The sequence below is a fragment of the Mustela lutreola genome, chromosome 13 (genome assembly GCF_030435805.1).
Source record: "Mustela lutreola isolate mMusLut2 chromosome 13, mMusLut2.pri, whole genome shotgun sequence".
Taxonomy (NCBI): Eukaryota; Metazoa; Chordata; class Mammalia; order Carnivora; family Mustelidae; genus Mustela; species Mustela lutreola.
Window position 1 is genome coordinate 63,340,394 of NC_081302.1, and position 25,709 is coordinate 63,366,102.

Genomic DNA, 25,709 nt, shown 5'->3' on the forward strand with positions numbered 1-25,709 from the left:
ACTCTAATACAGCACGGAAAGTTTTTGAAACAGGAACTGTTCTTATCGGCCACACACAAAATTCTTAACCCCTTGAACCTCTAAAAGTTATAGTCTGTGCAATCTTATAAATATTGTCATGGCCATATACACATGTGGTCTATGGTCCTAAAAGCCTTGGGGAAACCGATACAATTAGATTCTTTAGACATGATCAACCTAATTAGAAAACAAGAAAGTCCTGAGTGCAGCCAGGAATAAAGGACAGAAGGAGCAGGAAGAGGCCTGAGGGAAAGGAAGACCGAAAACAACAGGAACACAACGGAACCCACTGCAGGATCGTGGGGGAAAGAAACCAGCAACATGAAATCATAGGCACAAATGGAAACAAACCATCCTGGGGAAAGGTGAGTTGACCCCAAGACCAAATTTCATTCCAAGTCGCCAACGACGGAATTTGTCACCCGGCAGACTTGTTCTCGTGGGGGCAGGAGGCTGGTTCCTGCTGATTCTTACCGACTGATATCCAGGTGGCAGCAGCAACGGAGAAAAGACTTCTCTGTTCCGGCATGTGTGCGGGTTGTGTGATCCTGGGCAGGATGCCTAGCCAATCTGAGCCTCCTGCCCTACCTGTCCAATGTGGACAGAACTTTGCTGGTTTGTTGGGAAGATTACAAGCAGCCTAGAAAATGTGCTTACACTGTCCCTGAAACATAACTGATACTCAGTAAATAAAACTATTTTGTGTGTGATGAGGACTCTACCTTAAAATTTATTTTCTTTCTAGTTCTGTACTCCCATGTGGTTCTGTCAATCACCACAGGTGCCTCCTTTCCTAAGGCGCCAGCTCTGTGCGCAGAAGTAGACGCTCCCTGAGAATAAGTGTGATTTCCTCTTCCTCCAGTACAGCTTTCCTCCCACTTGCACACCACCAGGGGCACCACGGCCTTGAACTCTGCACTGAACTCTGTGAGCTGGCAGTCCCATAGCAGACCACGTCCCTGAAGCTCCCGGAGCCCTGCAAGGCCATCCCCTCAAGCACACACACCTCCCCACAAGGGACGCTGTCTCAAGTACCACAGGCCTCCACGTGTCCCAAGTACCTGGACCCCACAGGAGGCAGGATTTCCCAGGTCACAAACTCTGAGACCCTCACTCCAGTGGGGCAGCCACAGTCCACAAGGGCACACCATTCTGAGGAGTGAAGGGCCAGGACTCCGTGGCCAAGCGCCACCTAGGCAAGAAAGAACACCTTGGCCTGAAGAGAAGCAAGGTGGGCTCTCTGGCCAATGCGTGAGGGAGTAGATTCTGGCAGAAGCGCCTGAGAGCAGCAGCAGGGATCACTACGCTCCTGCTGTCAGAGGTCCGACAGGGGTGCGCTGGCGGTGGGGTGGCCCCAGCATTAAGAACACAAAAGGAAGACATGGTGCCGGCAGACATCAGTGGGGTGTATTTGAGGTAAACTGTGGTCTCAGATACGCAATCATGTGGGTGTTGTCAAAAAGAACCCAACACGAGGCTTCTCGTGAGGAAAGGCCCAGCTAAGTTTTTGGTCCCGATGAGATTTTCCTCGTTTTACAAGTAGTCGTTCCAAACACTAAAGCAGAGGCCTGTGAGGAAGGCTGGCCGTCCTCTGCTCTGCTAGAGTCCAGCAAGGTTCCCGACAAGCCCAGGCCCACAGCATGGTCAGGCCGGGAAGCCTGGCCCCTGTGCCACTGGGATCCCAGTGGGGACGGGGAGGTGGGTGACCCAGGAGCCACATAGGGGCACCACCCATGCTAGGAGGGATGACCAGCCATCTCCAGGAGGGAGTGGAAGTCCCCAGGGCTGGAGGGGAGCTTCGCCCATCTTGCTGCTGGAGCTGTGCCTGTTCGGCCCGAGCCTCGGTCCCCGGGGAAGCCAGACCAGCTACTCAGTGAGGAGATGGACCCCTGGGTCTCCACCCGCCTGCAGCTTTCAGATGCACTGCTCCTCATCTCTGTCGTTCAGGAGCAGAGACCATTTGTCCCCACCATCATCAGCCGCAGCACTGTGTCGAGACAGCTTGTCGGACTTCAGGGAGGACAGAGACACCTGGCTGATGAAGCTGACCTGGTCCCAGGGTGTGGCCCTCGGGGAGTCCCGCCGCCGGTCATCCATGCCGATGTACACGCTCACCTGCGACGCCGTCAGGGGCTTCATGCGGCCCTGGGCCTGGGCCTCATACCGCTCCAGGTCAGGCTTCTTATAGCTGCCGAGTGAGATTCCAAGAGCATTTGAGCCATTGCGGGCACACGCCTTTTTTTTTTTTTTTTTTTTTTTTTTTTTTTTGGAGGATGGTAAAGAACTCTCACCAAAGTCTTGGGATTACGCATGGTATGGAAACCTCATAGATTTTAGGATTTTTAAAGGAGAGGGTATTGAGGGTATTGAGTTCCTAGGATTCAAGTCAAGTTCGACTGATTGAGAAACCTCCCATCCAAATGCCTGGCACCCTGCAGCTGTGCCACTGAAAGCATGAATCAACATCTTTTCAAAAAAGTAAGAAAGGCAATACACGAGGACCCCAGGTGGACATGGCATTACTAGAACAACCCTGGAGTAGAGTGACTGCTACAGCAGCCAGCACGCCAGGTGGCGAGGAGCTGTCCCCTTGGGGTGCCCATCCAGATATTACACACCCCTACCTCTGGTGCACCAGGGCCCTGTGCACAGCACCCACCCATCACTAGCCCACAGGGCAGGGGGCTAGGCGTGGGGGAGAAGGCTCTTGCTCTGTCCTAGAGGGACTCACCACTTGAGCTGCAGCGATGAGAGAACCACAGACACAGAGGAGGCCGCCATGGCCGCCGAGCCCATCCACGGCTGCAGCACGATGCCGATGGGCATGAAGACCCCTGGCCGAGGGAAGCACAACACTCGCACCATAGCCCACAGAAGGTCCTCACCTCGGGCTGCCCCCTGTAAAGTTCTCCATTTCGGGGTGGCTCAGAACCCCCTTCTGCCACTTCATGGCCACGTGCCCGCATGCCTCTTTAGTAGGCGGTCTTGGAGCTGAGCCGGGGTTACGGTCTCGGGGATTGGGGTTCCCCACCCACTCTGGCCTTCCTGGGACTGTCCACAGGCAGCATCGTGGGCTTCAGGGGACACTGCAAGGGAACAGGGAATCCCAGGGACCCTCTCAGCAGGTTTCATTTCCCTTTAGAGACTTACAAAGTGGAAAATACATTAACTCTTCCTAAAATGCTTCTGCCCTGCCCGCCGGCTGGCTACCCAGGGATGTGGGCCACTTATTAAGTTGGGCAGGAAGCCAGCAGGCAGAGAGAAGCCTTCCTGGCCTTGGCTGGAGTCAAAGGTAACCAAGCAGTGGAGAGCCACCCTACCTGCCGCGATGGGTATTCCGATCAGGTTATAAATCAACGCCAGCACCAGGTTGAGGTGTATTCTCCAGACGGTCCTCTTGGAGAGGTGAATGCTAGCCACCACATCGAGCAAATCGTTCTGTAGGAGGAACACAACGCCTGTCAGGAGCTCTGTCCCCAGGCCCTCCCTGCTCCCATAACCAGGACAACAGGGCACAAGAAGATATGGCCAAACTCACTCTAATGAGGACAACGTCAGCAGCCTCGATGGCGACATCCGTGCCTGTCCCGATGGCAATGCCCACATCAGCTTGGGCCAAGGCCGGTGAGTCATTAACCCCGTCTCCTACCATGGCAACTTTCTTCCCTTCATTCTGGAGCTCCTGGACCTTGGCCACCTTGTGAGAAGGTAGCACCTCTGCAAAGACTTTGTTGATACCAACCTAAAAGTTAAAACACAAATACGTGACAACACCTGGTATTGGCAAAGGATAGTGAACAGCAGCAGAAACCTGTGAGGCATCCAGCCCCACTGCCTCCGGCCTCCAAGCCCAGGCAATGGTGTCAGTCACACCCTAGATCCCAGGGACTGCCATCCCCGTGCCCCCTTCCATGGGGGATTAGTCCTCATGCTGGTCTCCCTGCCCACTTCCCAATCTTTGGTCTTTCCAAAACAGTGGTCAGCTGGACTCTCTCAGTGGATTACACTTCTCCTGGGATGACATCCACAGGACCCCTCAGGAACTGGTCCTGCCCGCTTCCAGCCCATGCTGAATTCTGCCCCGTTCAGCATCCTGCTGCTCTCCAGCCCAGTGCTGCGGTGCTCAGGCTGCCCGCTCTGTCCTGGAAATGTCAGCTTCCCTTTCTCTGACCCCCCCCACCCCCCCACCCCCCTTCTTCATCTGACTGCTCCTGACTTAAGCATTTCCTCCCCTGGGAAGGCGGCTCCAGCCTCTGCCACACTGGGGTCAGTTGGCAGCTCCCACGCGTCCGGTACACTTTTCTGTGGCAGAAGTGAGCACTCAGTTCAGCCCTGGCCTCTGGTCACCCGTCCCCCCAAGACAGAGCTGCCGTGGGGCAGGCGCTCGCCCTCTTTGCTCCTCTCTGGAGCGGGTCCCATGGGTGGGGCTTAATTAAGTGCTTGCTGAACAGCTAAACGAGTTTGAAGCAGGAGGGGTGATGGTACTCAACAAAGTCCCGTTAGCGAGAAAGGCCATGTGGAGAAGGACCACTGCTTCCCTTGTAAGAAGCAGTTCACTTTCAAAAGCATCTGGCATACACACATTTGGGGAGGGTGCGTAGCCTTTGGGAATTGGCGCAGGAGTCCTCACTATAAGCAGGGTTGGACAGGTGTGCAGTGGTGCTGTCCTCACCGCACGCACTCTGAAGTAAGGGCTGCTGGAGACCTGCCAGACCCAGAAGTCTGTCTGTCTGCCGCACGGGCATGCGGAAGAGCTGAGTGGACAATCATCTCCTGAACACCATTCCTCAGAACCTTTATATTTCAGCTCTCAAGCCATGATTTTTGTTTTTGTCCCAATGGAAAGACAGAAACAGAGAATGTTGGAATTGCGTTTTCCAGGGCAGCCGCCTGTCCCAGGTTCAGACATCCAGGCTCCAGGGACTTGCGCTTGGCAATAGCAGCACGGCAGGGGTCCCCCGTGGGGCACTGCACAGCTCGGAACAGAGCAGGAGCACCCGGAGAGGGGTAAGGCCAGAAGCAATGTGGAGCGCTTCAGGCCCTGGTGTTGCTACTTTTCCTCAAAGTGCTCTGGGGGGTTCAGAGAAACCTCCAAGGGGGAAGATGTCCAGCCCCCGGTCCCCAGCACGCACCTGGGTGGCGATGGCTCTGGCCGTCTTCCGGTTGTCCCCTGTGATCAGAACCACGTCCACACCCATACTCTTCAGCGTGTGCACGGCCAGGGCTGCCTCCTGCTTGACTGCGTCGGCGATGGCGATCATGGCACAGAGCACGCCTGCAGGCGACACCCTCGGTCAGTCCACAAGGGCAAGCCCTGGGCAGCCCAAGGGGCAAAGGAGGCTCTGCTACCAGAAACAGTTTCCATAGCGCAACGGCACACGTGAAAAACAAAACACCAAGTTATAGAACATAGCCCGGTTTCGATTTTGTGTTTTAAAAATGACCTCCATTTACAGAGGCACACAATAGTCTGGAAGGAATATGAAACATTTCCAGTGGCTCTCTGAGGGGTAGGATAAGGAGTCATAGCATTTTCTTTTGTATAGCTCTCCGAATCTTCCCAATTTTCTGCAAGGGACATCTATTACGTTGCAGAGTGCCTGGCTCATAATAACTCAGTACATGTTAGCTATTATGATATGAGAAACAGAACGAATACGATAAAGGCTACTGAATAATGACGAATGTCCAAACAGAAAATCAGTCCTTCCTCTTCTTCCAGAAAGCATTCATTGTGCTGGGTGGGGGAGGGGGGGTTGCCTGAACGAATCTTCAGCTGGTGATGTAGGAAGGCACTGGAGCACTGAGGGGGGGGCACAGCAGGTTCAGGGGCGTGGGGTGACACGGGGCATGGCTCCTTCAGCACAGCTGGTTCTGATCTGAGGGGCTGAAGGGACTACAGGGTTTTAAGGACATTGGAAAGGCCATGGCGGCGCAAGAAGGAAAAAAGAGTGGGAGAGGACACACTTCGTCGAAGCATTAAAGGTATCTATGCTGCTCATCAGCACAGTTTTACTTCTATAAGCAGAAACTGCCATTAACAGTGTAAGATTCCAGTCATCTGAGGCCTAAGTGCCCAGACACATGCGATCTTGGGGACCTCCATGGAGGGGCAGCAATGTCATTCCTTAGGACCCGGTGGGTGTCCCCCTGGATAACAGGCCAGTGCTGCGTGTGCCGCGACGAAGAGGAGGGCGACGGAACCACGGGCTCAGACGGAAGCCGACGGGGATGGAGAAGGCAGGAGGAGGCTAAAGACGGAGGAGGCTAAGGCTAAGACGCCTCACTCTCGGAGGCAGGACGGGCACAGCGAGAGCGGGCCTCCGACGGAGAAGGAAGAGAGAAACTGGCAAGGCAGCCTTTTGGGACACAGAACTTAAATGAACAGAGAAGAAGATTTACTGGGGGAGAAAAAAGGAGAAAGCCTATTTTTGCCAGAGAACTCTAAGAAACTCCGCTGTCCAGAGCAGAAGGCGAGGGGGGCAGTACCGTCAATGGCCACCAGCACGGCCGTCTGGCCTTTCAGCTCATGATTCGCCATCGCGTCACTGACGTCGCTGGAAATGGTTAGGCCGTTGCGCCTCATCCATTCGCGGTTCCCGATGAGCACAGAGAAGGTCTGGGGGGTCCCGTCTGTTCCAAAGAGTTTGTGGTTATTCCCAAATAGTCCAGTTTTACTGTGAGAAAGGACTCAAAACCATGGAGTCCGTTTAACAGCAAAAAAGCGCATCGAGCTGTTTTGAAACACTGTAACTAGCGAGCACCTCGCAGAACACCACCCTTAAAGGACAGGGAAACAGATGTCATAAACGCTAAACATCCGGTGGTGTCCTTATTTGCCTTTAGGCGGTACCTGCCGGCCCCTCTTCTGCAGAGATGAGAAGCAACAAGTGCAGCTTGTGCATCAGCAAACAGCTTGTCTACGTCTGTGGATGTTTAACAGCTGTCTCTCCTAAGAGGCCGGGTGAGTCTTTCCCTGTCACTTTCTAACTGTGTGTGCCACTCACCTGGGGGTCACCTCACGGATCAGTCCTGGCAGCTAAATGGAAGGGTTGTGCTGAGGTTCTGAACTGCTAGGAGGTGGCAGAAGGCTTCCAATCAGACCCCAGAGCACTTAAGAGAGAACACCAGACACAGGCGTTTTGGTTTGGGAGGGCTTCCCCACTCTCACCCTGATAGCTGGCAAGCTATCCTCCGAATCAGAAAAACTGTTTTCAAAGGCAGCTGTCACTCCAAGCAGTACCCCTTCCTGGCTCGGGCAGACCACTTCCATCTGCATTCCCTGCTACAGCCAGCGCTGTAAATGGGACCCATCGCACAGGAGGGGGACTGGAGGAGCAAACGAATTCCCATCTGTCCCCAGTCAGTCTGCTTCTCCCTCTCCTACTCTCCCTCAGTGCTTATCCTCTCTTTCTCTCTCTTAAATCTTAAAAATCTTAAAAAAAAAAAAAAGTAAAGAAAAAAGAAAGAGGAGACTCGAGATTATGGGTCACAGAAGCAATACTCCAAGAATTTCAGTAACATATACTACTGTCTGCCATTAGCACCAAGATTCAGAAGTATCAGAGAACGCAACCATGGACAAACAGTAGGCCTTCCTGGGGGAGGGAGGCATGCGGTGCCCCGGCCAGGAGCCAGCCTGTCCACAGCCAGGGACCCCATGGTGGTGTGCTGGCCTGGTGCTCTCTGGTTAGGCACACCACCAGCTGACCCGGCCGGGCCCAAGCCATGGCAGGCTGGGCAGAGAGACAAGGGCCTGGGATACCTATTTCCTCGGGAGCGCTGCCAGCCCTGCTTGGGGGAGCCGCCTGTTTGCTCTGCTGGCTCTCGCTGTGGGCCAGGAGGCCCTCCACACTACTGACTTTGCAGCCGATTCCACAGCCGGGCACTGCTTGGAAGTCCGTGCAGTATCCCAAGGAGTCGGTTCCCAATTCCTGTGAAGCCAGGGAGAGACGGGAGGTGAGGAGAGGCCAGAGAGAGCAGCACCAAGCAGGGGCCGAGAGGAAGGCAGGATGGGGCAGGTGAGGAGATCGACTAGTAACTCAGTAATTCCTTCTCTCCTCCGATGCAGACACGATAATTATTAAATGGTTGTCTCATGACATGGGACAAGGGACAGACCAGGAAGAAGAAGAGCAGTTCACAGCAAACGCCTCAGATTAACGGAGGTTGGGGGGGCCAAAAAGAGGAGAGAGATTATTTTTACGTTGCAAATAATTTCCTGAGAATGATGGAACAGGCAAACGGGAACAAAGCAGCTTGGAGGCTCTCAGGAGGTCACTGCCCATCTACAGGCCCTAGGGGTACGAGGGAGAGGCAGGGGAAAGGCGTGAGGAGCGTCGTGTGGGGTCAACCACACAGCAAAGGAGGGATGACGGAGCACATTCATCCTGAAGCATCCCAAGAGAGAGGGGGAAATGGTGGTCTGAATGACCCTTCACAAAACACCCACAGAGATTTCTGGAAGACTTCCTGTCCAGGTAGAGCAGTCAGCTTTGCCCCAAGGCATTAATTGTCTTTGCCCAGACCATTTAAAAATTTTCAGGACAACATTCTGGCACAACCGGCTGCTTCTATATTTAGACTGAAGACAAAGAAAACGAAACAGGACCTTTCATCGGGTGAGGTCAAAGGACGAATGCTTCCCCATTAACTGCCAAGAATCCACTGGGCATTTGGCTCACCTCTGCTGGCTCCTCTCCATTTCCCGTCCCCGGCTGAGGGGCCTCTCCTGGTCTCACCCTAACCCTCCATCCAGTTCTGTATTCCCCTTTGCACTAAGCACTCATAAAGGACTGGGCTGATCCGCCAACCACCCTCCCCACTGGACCGTCAGCTCCCAGAGGGTGGAGCTCACATCCCAGCTGTTTTTTGTTATTCCAAGCAGACGGTCAGTACCTGCTCTGTAAGTGACCCGTAACACTGAACCACCATCATTTGTGATGATCTGGAAATGGGACAAGGGACCCATCACTGAGCGCTGCATCTCCACCTATTCCACAGGGGCCTGCTGAGGGGTTCCCAAATCCCACAAGCTGAGGCTCCTGCAAGGCAGTTGAGCCAGGGTACAGAAGCAGCAGCAGAAGAGGCATGTGAGGAAGAAGGCGCTTGGAGGCTTCCAGCCCAGCCAGTGAAGTGGAGGAGGAGGCTGGGGTCGGGGTAGGGTAAGGGGGAGTTTGCAGTGGGTGGCGGGGGATAGGGTGGGGGAGAGATGAGCACTGCCCAGGTCTGCATACCTCTTTACAATACTTGGTGATTGCCACGCCCAAGGGGTGCTCGCTGCTGGCCTCTGCAGTCCCCACCACAGCAAGAACCTTCCTGAGGGGCATCATGGCCACATCCACGAGCAGGAGGACCCTCATGACTTTGGGGACCCCATGGGTGATGGTGCCAGTTTTGTCAAACATCACGGTCTTTATCTGCCAAAACAACCACATCTTGATGACCACAAATATAGATGGAAGCGACTTTAAGAGCCCGCACAGTCTTGGGGCAGAACTCCATTTAACCCTGCTCAAGCAGGTAACAACACCCCTTCATAACTCACATTAACACATCCTCTGCAATCAATCTCACAGTTCAACTACTCCCATGACGAAGACCCAGTTTCCCTGCCTGTCTGGCCAAAACAGTCTGCATTGTGACTTAACCTTCACCAGACTGAGCAAGAAACTGTCATTCTAATTTGATGGGACATGGCATGGTACCATCTCCTGGAAAGTGACACCATGCAGATCTCCCATGTCAGGACCCTGGCAGTCTGCCCATCTCCCTGTGCACAGTGTGTCTATGGCCTAAGTGCAAACGCCTACTGCGAATAAGGAGCTTGCACTCCAGGTTCAAAGAAAGGAAGGGATGGGTGCCTGGGTGGCTCAGTTGTTAACCATCTGCCTTCCACTCAGGTCATGATCTCAGGGTCCCAGGATCGAGCCCTGCATCAGGCTCCCTGCTCAGTGGGGAGTCTGCTTCTCCCTCTACCCCTGCTCTACTTCTTGTGCTTTATCTTGCTTTCTCCTCACTCTCAAATAAATAAATAAAATCTTAAAAAAAGAGAAAGAGAGAGTGAAAAAGGGAGCGTTTCCCCGCCACAATAACAAGCCACCACCAAAGCCAGTTTCTCCACCACGCCCACTTGGTCAATGGCAACCTGCACCCGTCCCCATGGGTCTGGGTTCTGCCATTTTGGTACCTGTGTCCATGGCCAGAGCCCACTCATCCCTGAGCTCCATACCTCCCCAAACCCTCCAGAAGCCCAGCTGTTTGCTGTGGTCTGAATGTCCCACAGGCACGGCTCCCCCTCACTTAGCCCACAGCACTCATCTGGGCCCAGTGCTCAGTGGTGGTCTCTGCAACACACATGACGGCTCTTCCTCCAACAATTCTTGCCTCCTTTAGTCCATCCTTGCATTCTGCAGCCACAAGTAACCCAGCCCCACCCCCACCGTGGTCCCTTCAGATCCCCCCTCCGCTCCCTGTTGTTCTCTGGGTTTAGCTCCTGCTGAGCTTCCTCATCTGAGAAATGGGAATGATAAGCACCGACATCAAAGAGTTGTTAATGAAATTAAATCAATTCATATTTAATCCTGCAGCTGTTAGCTGTTCCTGCTATTATCATTCCCAGCCCCTGCGGGCTTCCTGTTTTACTTAATTAACAGTGCTGCCCTCCAGCCTCTTCCAGGTTTTTCTCTTAATACAGAATGTAAACAGATACTACTTTCCCACCAAGTCTCTTCAGTTTCAAAAAAAAAAAAAAAAAAATCACAAAGTAACAGCTACAGAGTCATTCCAGGCAACACGTCAGAGGATAGCCAGGAGCGTAAGGGCCAACCTTGTGGGCCATCTCCAGAGGCTTGCCTCCTTTGATGAGGATGCCATTCTGGGCGGCCACCCCGGTGCCCACCATGACCGCCGTGGGCGTGGCCAGGCCCAGGGAGCAGGGGCAAGCGATGCACAGCACCGTGATGGACGTCTGGAACGCAAACCGGATGATCACCTCTGCCTGGGAGATGTGCTTGCTGTGGGTCTGAAAAGGGGAAAGAGATAAAGGCAGGCTGAGGGTTGAAGGAGGAATCACACTGACTTCCAATCACAGAACATTTCAGCATGAGCACATTTCTGCAAGAGCAGCTGCAAGCTGAGATGCATAATGAGCCGGGGTCTGGGGTCCAGAGTGTGGGGTCCACTCTGCTTCGGTGCTGTGTTATCATGTGGCTCACCTTACTGGTTCCCACCCCAGTTTTTCAACTTGACATTCTAGGCTTTCCTCTAAGAGAGGCATGATGGGAGGAGAGAGTCGTGTAGAACTCCCTGCTAGGGGAAGGAGCATGGACTCTGGAACTGGACCGTGTACGTCCATGCTGGCCCTGGCACTGACTCACATCTCTGCGAGTGTCAGATCCCTCACTTTCGGAATGGACACAATACGACCAAGCACACCCAGCTGGTTGTTGTAAGGTTTAAATGAGCTGATACATATATAAATACACATAAACACACAAATATACATTGTACAAAACCTGCCATGGGCGAAGCCCCTGAGAAACTGTAACTATCACATTATCAATATTACATATTAACAATATTACACATTATTATAATTTTTATCATTATTGTGAAAACTTTTAAAAATGATAGTTCTCCAAGGAATCTACCCTAAGGTGATAATCATATAAGTGGCAAAATATACAAAGATACTTATCACAGCGTTTTTTTTAAAAACTAGAGACACCTCAGAGGGAATTTATGAATTAAATTAAGGGTATGAGGTGCATAATGAAATCTTATACAATTGTTGAAACGATGGTGTATGTCTATACTTGCTGACATGGAAAGATCCCAGCAACACTGTTAAGTAAAAAAAAGCAAGTACAAAATGGCATGTGTTGTGACTGAATTAGTGCAAAATTATCTGCCTGCATCTCTATACAGCTTTCAACAATACTGGAAAGAGGTTTCCCAGAGTGCAAAAAATCATCATTCCTAGGGATGGAATTTGGAGCCATCTTTATTTTCTTCTATTTTTTCCGCTATTGTTTTCTTTGTAAACCCAAAACGAACAAAATATGGGCCTCCTTTCCAGTTACCTGGCGACACACATAGGCATTACCATTTGCATTCTGACATTTTGCATTATGTTGGTTTATTTTGCAAAATGGCAGGTGTCTCTGCAGCACAATCAGGAGACACTGAATTCACTTTCATCACAGTGTGTTTTCGAAATCAAGGATACAGACCACAACCTCTTTAGCTTCCACCTACACTTTATTCCTTGATTTTGAAAGGCAGAAATCTAAGATAAGGTGTATTACTAAAGGGTCATTTCACTTTGATTAGAAACAGTTGGATTTGGATAGAGGGACAGTGTGTTAAAGACATGGAATTTTTTGAGATAAAGATGATGTGATTTCAAAAAAAAACCCCAAACTCCAGTAATTCTCATCAAAATAACACCAAGCATTCTGATGGGATGGGTGGACTTCTAGAGGGTGACATGAACCTCTCCCTACAAATGACTTAGACAGCAGAGTGATAATACCTTAAAGGAACCTGCAGTCCCTCCTTTGCCAGCATCCTCCCTGATGTTGCAGATAAAAACAGAAGAAGCCAAAGTAAGACGGAAAGGCAGGGAACAGCAGAAAGCCCCATACTCCAACCTGTTCAGGAATGACTTTTCCCACAGCCACATGCCAATGAGCTGTTCTCCCACAAAAGCAGGAATTTGAGGGGGTCAGGTGCCATAACAGCCACTGGCAAATTCTAAGAGTATAGTCCTGGGTTACTCTTCAAAGCACTAAGGTCTCCTGAGATGTCAAGAGTTCAACTAGGACATTTTTCATTTTAGGACAGGACATTCGAGAGAGAAGATGACATCTTAGTAAATGACATGCACCCCAAGAATTTCAGATATGCCTTTAATTAGGGTAGACATTTTTTTAAAGAAAAAAAATTATCCATTCTGCATTTACAGTTTCTTATTCTATGGCTCTATGGTAAAAGAGGCATTCGATCTGGCTAAGTAGGAGATACTTTAAACCATAGATAAAACACTGTTCCACTCACTGGGCAGCTGTCAAATAGGACTCCAAGCGGGCCATTCCCCGTTGATGCACATCAAGGTTTCTTAAGCTCGGCACTACTGACATTTGGGGATAGAGGACTCATGGTTCTGGGGGCTGTCCTTGGCCTGGTAGGATGTCTGGCAGTGCCCTCGATCTCTACCCACTCGGTGTCAGCAGCATTCCCTCCCCAGTCATGACAACCAAATACCTCCAGACATCGTCAAATATCTCCTGGGACAATAAAATTACTCCTTATTGAGAATTACTGTTGTATAGAGTTCTTACTTCTTGAGCAGAAAAGGTTTTTTTGGGACTCTCCACTTTTTTGGAAGTTTGACAACATAGTATTTTCCAAGAGAGCATTCATCATCTACTTTCTAACTCATGAAAGTATATTCCATTGTCTCGTGTATGTTTAATAAATATTTATTATTAAAAGGCTATTAGCACTGCCCAGGAAGCCACAAGGTTGAAGATGATACTATCAGACATAGAGAGCAAAAAACAAATTTTCTTAAAATCTGTTAAAATGATATTATCATGCCATCAAAATTGTGAAGTGACCTATGATATCTGCCTCATGACCCCAGAAATGGCCAAGGTCACATCATCTAAATGTTATAGGCATGACAACTGAGAGCTAATTGGTGTCTGGGAAATTATTTAACTAGAAGGCAAAGGGCATCTTTAAAAAAAAAAAATTTGCAGAAATAGAGTGATTGTGCTATCTTGGCTAAGATTTTGCTGCCAGTAAATGAGGCAAATAAATGTAATGGGTAATTAAAGCCCAAAGAATCTAAGATATAAGAGAATAGGATTAATGGCAAGAGATTATTTAAAACATAGCAACCATACTGCCCAAAGCATTCAACTTACAGGAAAGTATTTCTGAACAACACCAAAATCGATAAAACCGATTATAATCCATACCACCAACGTCAGCGTTGAAATGATGATGATAAATGGGACAAAATACCCACTAAACCGGTCAGCCAGTTGCTGAATGGGTGCCTATGAAAATAAAACACCAAGACCACGGGAAATTACAATCCACAAAGAAATACATCCCCACAGGCACAGTTGAGCACTGGAGTTCTGAGCCCCCCAATTAACACGCTTACTAATCACTCCCTACTCAACAAAATCTGCCTGAATCTATGAAACTCTCAGAATAACTTCTAAAAAGAGGAAGCTGACGTTAGGTTATTTTTTAACTCTCTTTATTACCTTTGACATCTGAGCCTCTTCTACCAATTTCACAATCTGAGCCAATGTGGTGTCATTGCCCACGTGAGTGGCATTAACGAGTACAGAGCCATGTGCATTTATAGACCCAGCAATCACTATGCTTCCGGGTTTCTTCGTGACAGGCATGGCTTCTCCTGGAGGTGGGGAAGGACATCAACCGTCACACCCTCAGCACTCTGTTCAGCATTCATGTGACCCAGCAACTCCCGCCATACCCGCCCACAGGGAAGAGGAGACAAGCCGCCTCACCTGTGATGAGGGACTCGTCCACCATGGTGTTGCCTTCCAGGATTTTCCCATCCACTGGGAACTTCCCCCCGGGGACAACCTTGATGACGTCGCCCCGCTGCACCAGCTCCATGGGCACCTGCTCCTCCCTGCAAAAAAGCCGCTCAGGTTACACACACAGCAACCAGCCAGAGCTCAGCCCACCCAGCTCGGGTTCCCAACCAAGTGCTGGACTGGTTACACGCTCCTCGCTTTACACCAAGCAGCAGTACTCATTTTATCTGTTCATTTTCAGATCGAGCCAATATGTACTGTGCAAATACTAAGGGACAGGCACTGTATTTGGCACTGGCAGTATAGCTGGGAACAGGACAGCCAAGTCTCTATCCTCAGGAAGACCAATTCTGCAGGAGAAACAGATAACAATATAGTTCCAGGTATTAAATAAGCATTAGGATGCAAATAATATGACCAGAAGTTTTATTTGTTTGTTCTGCGGGGGAGGGAGGGTTCACTTTTTGGAAGATGAGCTGAGACCTGGATCATAAGAGGGACCAACATATAGGCAAAAGAAAGTTCAAGGGGAAAAACCCAACTAATGCGAAGGCCTTAAGGCAAGCAGGAAGGGTGCCTTTGAGAAGCAGGAAGTGAAGCAGGCAGTCCAGGTCTTGTCAGGACGTGCGGAGCACAGTACAGTATGGGCTTTGGATGTAAGGTTTTTCTGGGAAATGACATAATTTGATTCACATTTTCAAGTCATCTCTCTGGCTGCTGCGTGAGAGCAGGCAGCAGGGACGATAATAGAAGCCAGGAGAAGAGGTGGGCTGTGGCAGCCTCCCAAGCAAAAGATGGCAAAGCCTAAATGCGGAAATAAGAGAATCAAAGAGGAGCTCGAAGTTCTGTTACTGAGATGGAGGCAAGTGTGCAGAAGCGGCTGAGGGAGGGCGAGAGAAGAGAAGGAGAAGGGACGAAATGAAGACCTTCACGTTGACATGTGGGCTCTGGGAAGCCTGTGCGACTTCCAGGGAAAATGTCAAGCAGGAAGTAGAAAATGGGACTTGAGCTGAGAGGAACAGATCCGGGAGCTGTCCAAATACAGACAGCATTTACAGGCAGGAAATGGTGCCAGCTCACCTGGGTGTGCGAGTGGAAAAGACAAGGCGTCTCGAACTAAGCCCTGGGGCTGGCCCGCTGCACCAAGGGAGATCGGGCAGGGAGGCCTGCAAGGTGGGGGAGAAGGAGTCCCAGTCCAGCCACCAGATATGCAAACTTAATCACACTCTGCCCTTGCGCTTTGTGCCTCTGTGAAGGTCAGCCACACGTGCATAAAAAAGAAAACCAACAGAAAGTTTTCATGGAGAGACTGGGGGCCTGGGGGAAGGCTGGTGAGAGGCCAGACGAAGGCAAACCTGGCAACAGTTGGGTTGGGGTACGTGGTCTGCTTGGGTGAGGGGACAGTTTCAGGAGCTGGTGGAGGGCAGCAGCTCAGTGGGAGGGGCGGACAGGAGCCTGTGGAGCCAGGACAGCAGCTCAGGATGCTTTTGCAGGAAATTGTGCTTTGGCAGAAGAGGGCGTGGGGTCAGACAGGAACATGGGGGCCATATGTGTATAAGGACTGGATGCTGGGGGGGCGGGAGGGGCAGGGTCGACCTGAGACAGACAGACACATGGTGGGTGAGGGGAGGGAAGGGCAGAGACAGCCAGCCGGAGCCTGCCAGGGAGCCACCACAGGGGCCAAAAACATGTCCCTGTATACAGCCGACCCTCAAACAACCGGGTTTGCACCTTGTGGGTACAGGCAGGTTTTTAATAAATACAATACAGAAGTACAAGTATGTTTTCTCTCCCTCCTGGTTTTCCTGTCAGTTTTTTTTCTCTTACTTTACTCTAAGAACACAACACATACAAAATCAGTTACTAACCCACTGTTTACATTATCAGTAAGGCTTTGAGTCAACAGTAGCTTATTAGTAAAGTTTTTGGAAGTCAGAGGTTACACTTGGATTTTCGACTCTGTGCTGGGTCAGTGCCCCGTGCCCTACCATTGTTCAAGGGTCACGCGTTTATAACAGTGCCTCACGAACAGTGACAAAGGCAGATAAGCAGGCTCTGAGGTTATGTTAACATTCCCTTCATTCTACAAGGACTACACTCAAACTTCCACAGAGAAAAATGGACAATGAGCTGCCTTAGCCACGTGAGAAGGTAAAACAGAACTTTACTGAGTGTGCGTACCAGGCTAGTGGATTTGTACATTTTTTTTTTCTCACCGAATCTTCCCAAAAGTAGATGAGGTAAGTGATATTCACTCCCAGTAAAGCAAAAACTTAAAGATTTCTTAGAAAGGCACGGAACTGAATCCACACGCCCATTTCTTTAAACGTTGCTATGGATAAATGTATAAAACTTGGGAACCAAAATGTGCAGAGATAGTAAATATTTCCATCAAAGTTTTCTTTTTAAAAAAACTGTGCAGGAGCATCCTTGCAAAATGAGGATTCAAGAGTGTGTCTGTCTCCAGAGGTCCATCTTGGCACCCCGTGCAGCCCCTGCCCTGCAAGGCTGTGAGCACGCGCAGCTCGGGCCAGTGCACAGAAATACAGGCTCAGCACCACGGGAGCCCGTGTGTGTGCCAGGTGCCAGGGACACGGTGGGGAGCAAAGCAGACTCAGCCCTGACCTCGGGAGCTCAGAGTCCTTGCTAGGGCACTGGTGAGTCACAGGGCACTGGTGCCATCGGGGTCAAATCCTTATACAAAGCCACAGTGTCCTCCTTTCTCCAACAGGGATTTTGTTCCAGGATTAACTGAGATGATGTGTGTTCAGTACATAGTACAGTGCCTGGCATATGGTGAGCTCCCAGGGAACTTTACTTAATGGACGTTTTCCCTAGTGACGGGTCTCTGTGTAGCAGGCCCTGTGCTGGACTGGGATATGCACAGGACGAGATGGAGCCTTTCTCTCAAGATGCTTACAGCCCAGAAGCCACAGACAGACTCATGTATGTAAGCCCAGGAATGGTCACAATACAATAAATGGGTTAGGAAAAGAAGGGGCACCCTGAGGTCTTGAGTGTGGGGAGTAGGCATGAGGAAATCTGTCTGGGGCCTGGGCAGGGTGGCAAACAAGAAGGAGAAGAGGAGTCTCCATAATCTGAGAATGTTCTTTGGTGCTTCTTAAAGTCTCCCAGTGATGGGGATGCCCAGGCCCTGCCCTCTGAGGCCTGCCTACGTGACCTGGAGAAGTTTCCCATCACACCAGCTCCTCACTTGGCAAGACAGGCCTGTTGGGAGAAAAAGCACCTGCTCACTTGTGAAGGGCATCGGGAGCTAAGAGCAGAGCCTTCTCCCCCTGCACAACCTGACAACTAAGCTTTAGAAGGTTTGCTTCTGTGGGACTGCTTCAAGAAACTGGCACCCATGTCCAACTGGGTGCCCTTCAGAATTTCCCCTCCATCTGAATTAACCATATCATTCTAAGTCCAAACAGCTTAATTTAAGGTGAAAAGCATTGATGGGGGTCAAGGTGGCTCCTTCCAGGGAATTCCCAGCATTTCTTCTTCAGAAGCTTGTATCTCCCCAAAACACCAAGGTGCAGGAATACACTTAATTGAGAGACAGTGATTTCCCTGGCGTTTCTTCTCCTCTGCCAGGAGTCTGTCTACCACACCCGTCTCCTTGCTCCTCTCCCTCCGCATCTAACACAAGGTAAAAAAACAAAAACTCAGAACAGAGCAGCCGGTACCTAGACAAACTGTGTAACTCTGCTTTCCCCACTACCACAGGAGACTTCAATGCAGCAGACTGGGGACCAGGTCGTGTAGGCTCTTGAATGTCACCCCCACAAACATGGGGTGATTTAACATTTCATAGTCCTTTCATTCATTCAGCTAGTAATCTGAGCACCTACCACGTGGGTGTCCCAGGGCGAGCGGAACAACAGCCAAGCAGGTCTGGGGACAGGAAAGGATTCCAGACGACGTTCCCCACCACCACTCCCACTCCCCAAGTTAAGCCCTGAAGGACAAGCACCCAGGCAGAGGGGAAGAAGAAAGTGTGAGGCAAGACCCGAGAGCCTCCTCCTGGGAGCTGCCAGCGGGGTGTGGCCTGGACAAGATGGAGGTGTGGTGGCACAAGAGGCTGAGGCCAAGAGGCGGGCTGGGGTAGACGCTCAGTCTCACATGTGCACTAAGCACACAGACTTCATCCTAAGGACGGCAAGAAGCTGCAGAAGGAGCTCTAGCTACCGAGGAATATAGCAGATCTGTGCTTCCAAGAGATCACTGGTTTGAATGCGGGAAGATATTTATCCCCACAGGAGGCCAAGGAAGACCCTGTAGCAATGCTTTAGGAGACAGAGTGGTGACAACAGGAAGGGGCAGGGGTTACCAGAGGTGACCACATGCCAGACTGATCACAGACCCTCCCATCACCCAAGACTTGGGACAGACAGGGGTCCCTGGCAGAGGAATAGGCCCAAGTCTTGCTGAAAGGAAATAGCTGAGGTAAGAAACTCTGGTGGCCTTCCAGTGGCACTGCAGAGGCCCAGTGTGGCAAGGCACCACAGAAGGCGGGGGCTGACTTGGGGGCCCTGGCACCAGCACAACTCCTCTTATAGAAAGTCAAGCTCCTCAGCAGAACAGTGTGTGGCCCTGGCCCTGGGACAGCAGAGTGTGACCACTGGCCCGTCACCTCCCAGCAGCCTGGAGCACACGGTCAGGAAGGTGGTGTAGGAACCACTACCCTGGTCTGACAGACAGGAACCGTGCCTCACAGGCCCTAACTGACCTGCTCCTGCACACAGCCCGTCTATGGCAAGGCCAGAAGGAACCCTGGTCTTCTGGCCCCTAACTTAGAAAATGGCGCCACCACATGATGAAGGTAGGAGTCTGGCCCGTGAGCGTCCACAGCAACAAAAGTGAACCGCAGTCTTTGATAAAGAACTGAGCTGTGGCTGGGGTAACCCCGCCGTGCTTGGGCATTTCACACAGCTTTTGCCTTCTGGCAAGGATGCGCGTGTCCTCGTAGCCCAATCAACAGAGCAGTCTGTGCGAGTGTGGCCAGTGCTCAAAATGAAAGGCAGTGAGGAAAGGCAGCTGTCACGGCTTTGCTCCCCATCTGAACACTTCCATGTCTCAGAAACTTTCATGTCGTTAATTTATAAGGGGAAAAAAACCAGTCAAGATACGCAAATGCTGCCGGGCCCCCCAAACAGTGGAGTGCATGTGGGGGCTCGCACATGCCAGCTGCTCGGTCACACAGGGTCCTCCTGCATGGAAGACAGGGAGCAGGTGGCCGAGAAGGAGCCCGTTCCAGCTCCGCCACTCACCTGCCCCAGGCTCTGGGCAAGTCACTCCACCCCACTGGGCTTCAGGTTCTTCCTAAAGACACGGTGATGGCAGGAGCACCTACCTCACAGGGTAGTTAACCAGTGAAATTAGGTAGTTTACATGAAGTACCAGCCAGTGGGACTAATACATGGTAGGTTCTCAAATCTCATAATTCCACCCAGGATTTAAAAGCTCTAGCACCCAGATAAAAAACAGTGCCTCCATGCTGTGGTCGGCCAGTGCCTCATTCATGCACAGGCTCACCGAGTGCCCCCCTGGAAAGCAGGGTGGGGGGCTCTCAGCCTCTGAGGACCATCTCTGGGGGACACACTCATGAACCCACACTGGCAACAGCGTGAAGAATGGGCAAGTATGGTGGGGGCGGGGCACAGGATGGCTTTGACAACAGGAGTCTAGACTGTACGTCATACTGGATGGCTGGAATCAGCAAAGACGGCCACCTTGAAGGTCAAGGAGAAACTGACAGAGGGAGTTTCCTGAACAGAGAACCAGAGCAGAGACCTCTTCCCCCGGGGTGGGAGGAAGGGAGCATGCAGTGGGGAGGGTTAGCACTGCAGGCTGAGGGACACGGAGCTGATGGATTTCCCACCTCGGAGCTTCCAGTTTCAGTAGTCAGAGAGAGGTCACGGGTCAAAGGGGAAAGTAGTGGGGCTGGAGAGAGAGTTCAGGAATGTGAGGAAGGTCTGAAATAAGCACTCCCTAGAATATGAAAATGAGGCTGACCAGGGAAGTACAGAAGCCTTAAGTTGTGCAAATGTCCGTGTTATTTACACACCTTAAGAGTCAGTATGTGGACCGGTTAAGAGCATGGGCTCTGGAGTCCAGAGCCTGGCTTATGGCCCATCCTGGCACTTAGCACCCCTGGGACGCTGGGTAGATTGCTTAGCTTTTCTGATCATCGGTCTCCTCATCTGCAAAACACGGCTAGGAACAGTCCTTTCCTCCTACAGTTTTTTCTTTAAATTAGATTTAATACAAATAGGTTAAAATAGTGTCTGGCAGACAGCAAATGCTATGTAAGTTCCAGCAGTAATGATAATAATCATTATTATTTTTAATATTTGCCAACTTTATGAAGAAGAGAAGTAATCCTCCAGATCTCGCAAGGAAGGTCTAGCATGTGGCCCAGGCTCTTGGAGGCTCTCCCTGACCACCTCTCGCCTTTCCTTCTCTATCCAGGAACACTTGTCACCGAGGCCCCCCGTTCGTCAGGTAGCCTACTCACACACGCCACCTGAGTTGTTGCCTATGTTGTAGTCTGCAAATGCCCTGCTAATTACCTGGATCGAAAGGACAGATCTGACCATACAAGTCTTCACCTGCCCCCACAAGGTCTAGTGGAATGTTGCGAACATGAAGGGTGTTTTGAGATTAATATAAATTGCTTAAAAACTCGGAAGAAAACCCACCTGACAATCAAGTTGTCCTCACCAAGGGTGACAACGGTGGCTTCTGTGGCTTGGAGAGACATGAGTCTGGCAAGGGCTTCTGAGGTTTTGCTCTAGGAAATAATCAGATGGAAAACGGGATCTACCGTAAGCAAACCGTGCAAAGCCAAACCAACACTTGCTAGGCAGGTGTTACAGAAAGCCCCTGCAGAAAGAGGATGACCCTGAACACAGCCGTAGTGCACGTCAGGACGCGCAATGCTCCAGGACAGATGTCACTGCCATCGACACGCAGCCACGTCACCACCATACCAAATGCACAACGTCACAAAGTTCTATGAATTACATTTCAGCCGAAAATACGAAACCAGTCTGCCCAGTAACTGCTTTTTTTTTTTTCCTAAGGTTTAATCTAATTTCTTTCAGAGCTACAGTCCCACTCTTTTACAGAATAGGTTAAAATGTGGGTATCATGCAGGGTGTTAAAAATGGCGTGACCCTCAGATGGATGTGTGGATTCGTGAACTAACAAACCACACGGTCGGTTCCATACAAAGAGGTGGTGTGACCACTGGCCTGCCATCCAGGGTTCTTTCTGTTACACAATGTGCCTGAGCAAAGGTTTCAATAATTAACCAGATTAGCTGGGATTTCGGAAGTAGCAACCAGTTGGGAGATTAGTGATCAGAACACCTAATTATAGTAGGTTTCACATTTCCTGAAGTCTTTCTCTAGACTGTGTGTAATTAGTAATTCTAAACAAGGTGCTCGGATGAATTAAGATTTATGTTACTGAAGAAACAGTTCTTTTTTCACCTGAAGCTACAGTTACCTTTGCCACATGTTCCAGCCACCGCCCCAGGGCAATGAACACAAAGAGCATGGGGGGGGTGTCGAAGAAGGTGACAGGGCTCCTCTCCGCCTTCTCGGCTACGGCCACCACTAGGATGACAAATGAGTAGGTGTAGGCGATGGTGGTAGCCAGCACGATGAGCACGTCCATGTTGGCTGTCCCATGCTTCAGAGACCTGTAGGCCTGGACGTAGAAGTACCACCCGCCGAGGAGCTGAAAGCAGAAGAAGCAACAGCTGCTCAAGGAGGCCTGGAGTCTGAAGAATGACCAGATGCCCAGAGGCCCCTCGGCCTGCAAACGCTCAGACATGACTTCTTCCTCGGCAAGGGACACGGAGGCAATGCATTTCCTGATTCATAGCCACTCACAGGAATGGAGAGCCAAGGTCTTGACCCATTCAGGGTCAACCTGAACAGACGTCCATCAACAGGACGAGGGGGCCATGGGGACATAAGTCATGGTTCGTTTATACTGTGGACAGGACTCTGTAGTCCTGAGAAAGAATGTGCTAGATCTACAAACCACTGGCATGAAAGATGCCCGTAATACACGGTTAAGTGAGAAAGCTGGTTATAAATCAATTTATCTCATATGATCCTATTCCAATTTAAAAAAAAAAGCCCATGTGTCTGTATAGTGTGAACACGCACACACACCTACATATATAAGCAAACATGTATGAGGATCTGTGAACATGCACGTCCAACTAGTAACACCCCTGGGGACTAGGACTGGGCTGGAGGCTGGGTGTGATTCCAAGGAAGGAATATCTTCCCCTTTGCTTCTTCTAGTTCAGCATGGTTTGAACTGTCTACAACAAATATACATCACAATTGTAATTAAAAAGAAAATAGAGGAAAGAGCAAGTTCAGGCTATAATAATTGCCCTCAGATAGGCTTAAACTAAACATTCCATCGTTGAGGCAGGAGTTTAATTTTCTATTCTAAAGCAGGCGGAGGGCACACTTCCCACCAGCAACACAGCTAGCTCCCTCCTACCAGCCCTGGAGTAGAAGTTCCAGGGGGCCCGGCTCAGGGCTTGCTATACAGGGAGAGTTGATCACCTACAACCGTGAAAGTGATGGTGAGACCAAGTCCTTTTATGCCCACCCGCCCCCTGCCTCTCAAGAATTTTAAGACAGAAAAAAAGCCCCCAGAGGGCAGCTGTGGTAGAGCCACGCTGAAGGGCTGTGTCTGGCGCGGGAGGGCAGAGGTTGCTCCCCCACCCCGATACGCACCTGGACAAAGGTACACAAGATAAAGAAGATGAGATTGAGGATGGACAGTCCCGGAATGATGTTGCGGTCCAGGACCATGGCCTCGTGGGGCTCATGGCTGGGCACCAGCATGTAGATCATGAGACCCATGACGGGGATGCCGAACACCAGGCTGCACAGGAAAGACTTCCTCCACCTGCAAAGCAAAGCAGTGACACCAGCCTATTAGGTAGCATCTGTCACTTGGATTGTGGGCTGGCCTTCTCCTGGGGCCTCAGTTTCAGACTTGCTTTTGTCACATGTCTGAGACACACCACCAGGGGTGTGGAGCAAGGGGAAGGCTCCCTCCCTGACACCCAGCCACCTGAGAAAGCACCTATGGGTTTAAACTTCTCGGGGATATTCCAGAGATACACAGACACCCTGCCCGCCTGAGGCTGACCCGTCGCCTCTAATCCGTTGTTGGGGGGGGGGGGGACTGAGGCCCAGAACTGAGAACCCAGCCCTAAAGAAGGGGAACACCCCAGCCCACATGGCTGCCTGCTGCTCTTCTTTCAAAATAAAATTTCATACAGCCTCCCAAGAAAAAAAAAAACAGATAAAAACAAAATTTTATTAGTCCGAACTTACTTCTACATTTGATTTTTAAACTATTATGTAATCTAGTCAGTGAGAACTGCAAAGCCATCTTGGTGAACACCGAAGTCTGACATGGGGGTTGCAGGGGATAGCTGTGGTCTCATGTGAGCATTTGTGACGTTCCCACCACGTGTTGTGGAAGCCCTAGCACACCTCCACTCCGGTCTGCAAACCACAGGCCCCCAAGACGCAATCTTAGACTCTCAGCCTGTCCCCCAGGGTCCCGAGGATTAGCCCCTCGCTCGTCTTCCAGGTGCCTCTCCTGTCAGTCCTTCCCTGCTCCAGGCGTGCTGACCACAGCAGTCACAGGAGTCCCTGAAGACCCCTGTCTCCATGCCCCTAGAAGACCCTCAAGTCAACCCCCACCCCCACAGCCTGGCAAACTTCCACTCACTCTTCGAGGCTGATCATGCGTCCCCCGCTGGCTGGCTTCCCGGCGCCCCCTGAACCCACTCGATCCGCTGCTCATCTCCTCTTTCCCAGCCCAGCTAGAGCCCCTCCGAGGCTGGGACGGTATCCTCTTCATCCCTAGCACCTGGCATAGTGCCCTGCCTACAACAGCACCCTTGTGCTTGTGGACCAAGTAAGTGAACGTCCGCAACAACGAATGAACTCAGGCCGCCTGTTCTCAGGCCGTGTTCTTTCCCATGACTGTAGTTCCTGCCCTCAGACCCCACTTCTAGAACCTATTCAAATAAAGTCTCAAAATACTCTGCTGTGAAAGAAAAAAATCCACACTCTTCCTCCCAACTTAAGTTAGCCACCAGCCGTAAGTGGTGATTTAAATTAAAATCAGTTAGGATTCAATTAAAGGAATTCAGTTCCTTAGTCATACTAAGTACTCTGTAGCCTGTGGCCACCACCCTGGGCAGTGTGGGTATAGAACATTTCTGTCATCGCAGAAAGTTCTGTCGGACAGCACTGTCTTAGAGGGTTAACATCACAGAGTGCTGTGGGAAGCAAGGACAGCAGGGACACTGATGAGCACAGAATGAGGCAGGCCCGGTGACGGGGACACTTGGTCAAGAGCACCAGTCTTTTCTGTTCTACCTACTGCTTTATTTCCACCTTGTGGTCCAAGTGATGGGCGCCGGAGTTTCTCTGGGCCGGGGAAGCATGAAAGCCGATTTCCTTATTATTAAAAAAGGAGAAGTGAGAAACAAGAAGGAAAGCATTTGGTTAAACATGCATTGGTAGAAAGCATTTTACATCTTTGGAAATTAGAAAGTTAACCAAAAAATTGCCTCAAAAGACTACGGGTTTTTCTGCTCATGACTTCTGTACCCAAATCACACTACAAGTCCTGTCAGAGGCCCAGCGCCATCTCTGCTCACAGACTGTATCATCCCCAAGGGAATGGCCTCAGACGGGGACTCCTGGTCCTTCTGTGGGCAAAGCCAGCAGGTTCTGGGAGAAACTTCAACATGCCCTGAGGCTGATTCATGATGAATTTATACACACAGAAATTTTCTGTGAGGAACCCCACCTAGGGAGTGGTCAGGTCAAGCGCTGGCATTCCCTGCCTGAGGAAACTGAAGATCGGAGCCATTAAGCTACTGGAAGAGCAAGGTCTGGGGCTCAGGGAACAGGTTTCAGGGCTCCCCACCTGGGTCTCTCCCCGGAGAACAGACCCAGGCTCCTTCAGCCTCTGCAGGCCCCGCTTCCCCTGAAGCCAGACGGGTACTGCCTGGCAATCTGCTGGTTCTTT

At 50.8% G+C, this 25,709-nt stretch overlaps 1 protein-coding gene across 5 annotated transcripts in view; it reads right to left on the minus strand.

The window, feature by feature from the left end:
* Window positions 1-1,406: 1,406 nt before the first annotated feature.
* Window positions 1,407-25,709, minus strand: part of ATP7B (ATPase copper transporting beta) — a 71,322-nt gene continuing 47,019 nt past the window's right edge. For 4 of the 5 annotated variants that reach the window (XM_059143922.1, XM_059143923.1, XM_059143924.1 and 1 more), the window contains 16 exons: window positions 25,056-25,132; window positions 23,384-23,558; window positions 22,125-22,358; window positions 21,314-21,405; window positions 14,577-14,704; window positions 14,307-14,461; window positions 13,956-14,090; window positions 10,850-11,044; window positions 9,258-9,440; window positions 7,787-7,955; window positions 6,511-6,654; window positions 5,154-5,296; window positions 3,560-3,763; window positions 3,342-3,459; window positions 2,753-2,855; window positions 1,407-2,209 (listed from right to left, as the gene is read on the minus strand). In XM_059143922.1, coding sequence (XP_058999905.1) covers window positions 1,936-2,209; window positions 2,753-2,855; window positions 3,342-3,459; window positions 3,560-3,763; window positions 5,154-5,296; window positions 6,511-6,654; window positions 7,787-7,955; window positions 9,258-9,440; window positions 10,850-11,044; window positions 13,956-14,090; window positions 14,307-14,461; window positions 14,577-14,704; window positions 21,314-21,405; window positions 22,125-22,358; window positions 23,384-23,558; window positions 25,056-25,132 — 2,529 coding nt within the window. In that variant the 3' untranslated portion in view covers window positions 1,407-1,935. The remainder of the gene's footprint in view (window positions 2,210-2,752; window positions 2,856-3,341; window positions 3,460-3,559; window positions 3,764-5,153; window positions 5,297-6,510; window positions 6,655-7,786; window positions 7,956-9,257; window positions 9,441-10,849; window positions 11,045-13,955; window positions 14,091-14,306; window positions 14,462-14,576; window positions 14,705-21,313; window positions 21,406-22,124; window positions 22,359-23,383; window positions 23,559-25,055; window positions 25,133-25,709) is intronic. The other variant, XM_059143921.1, reaches the window with a different exon arrangement.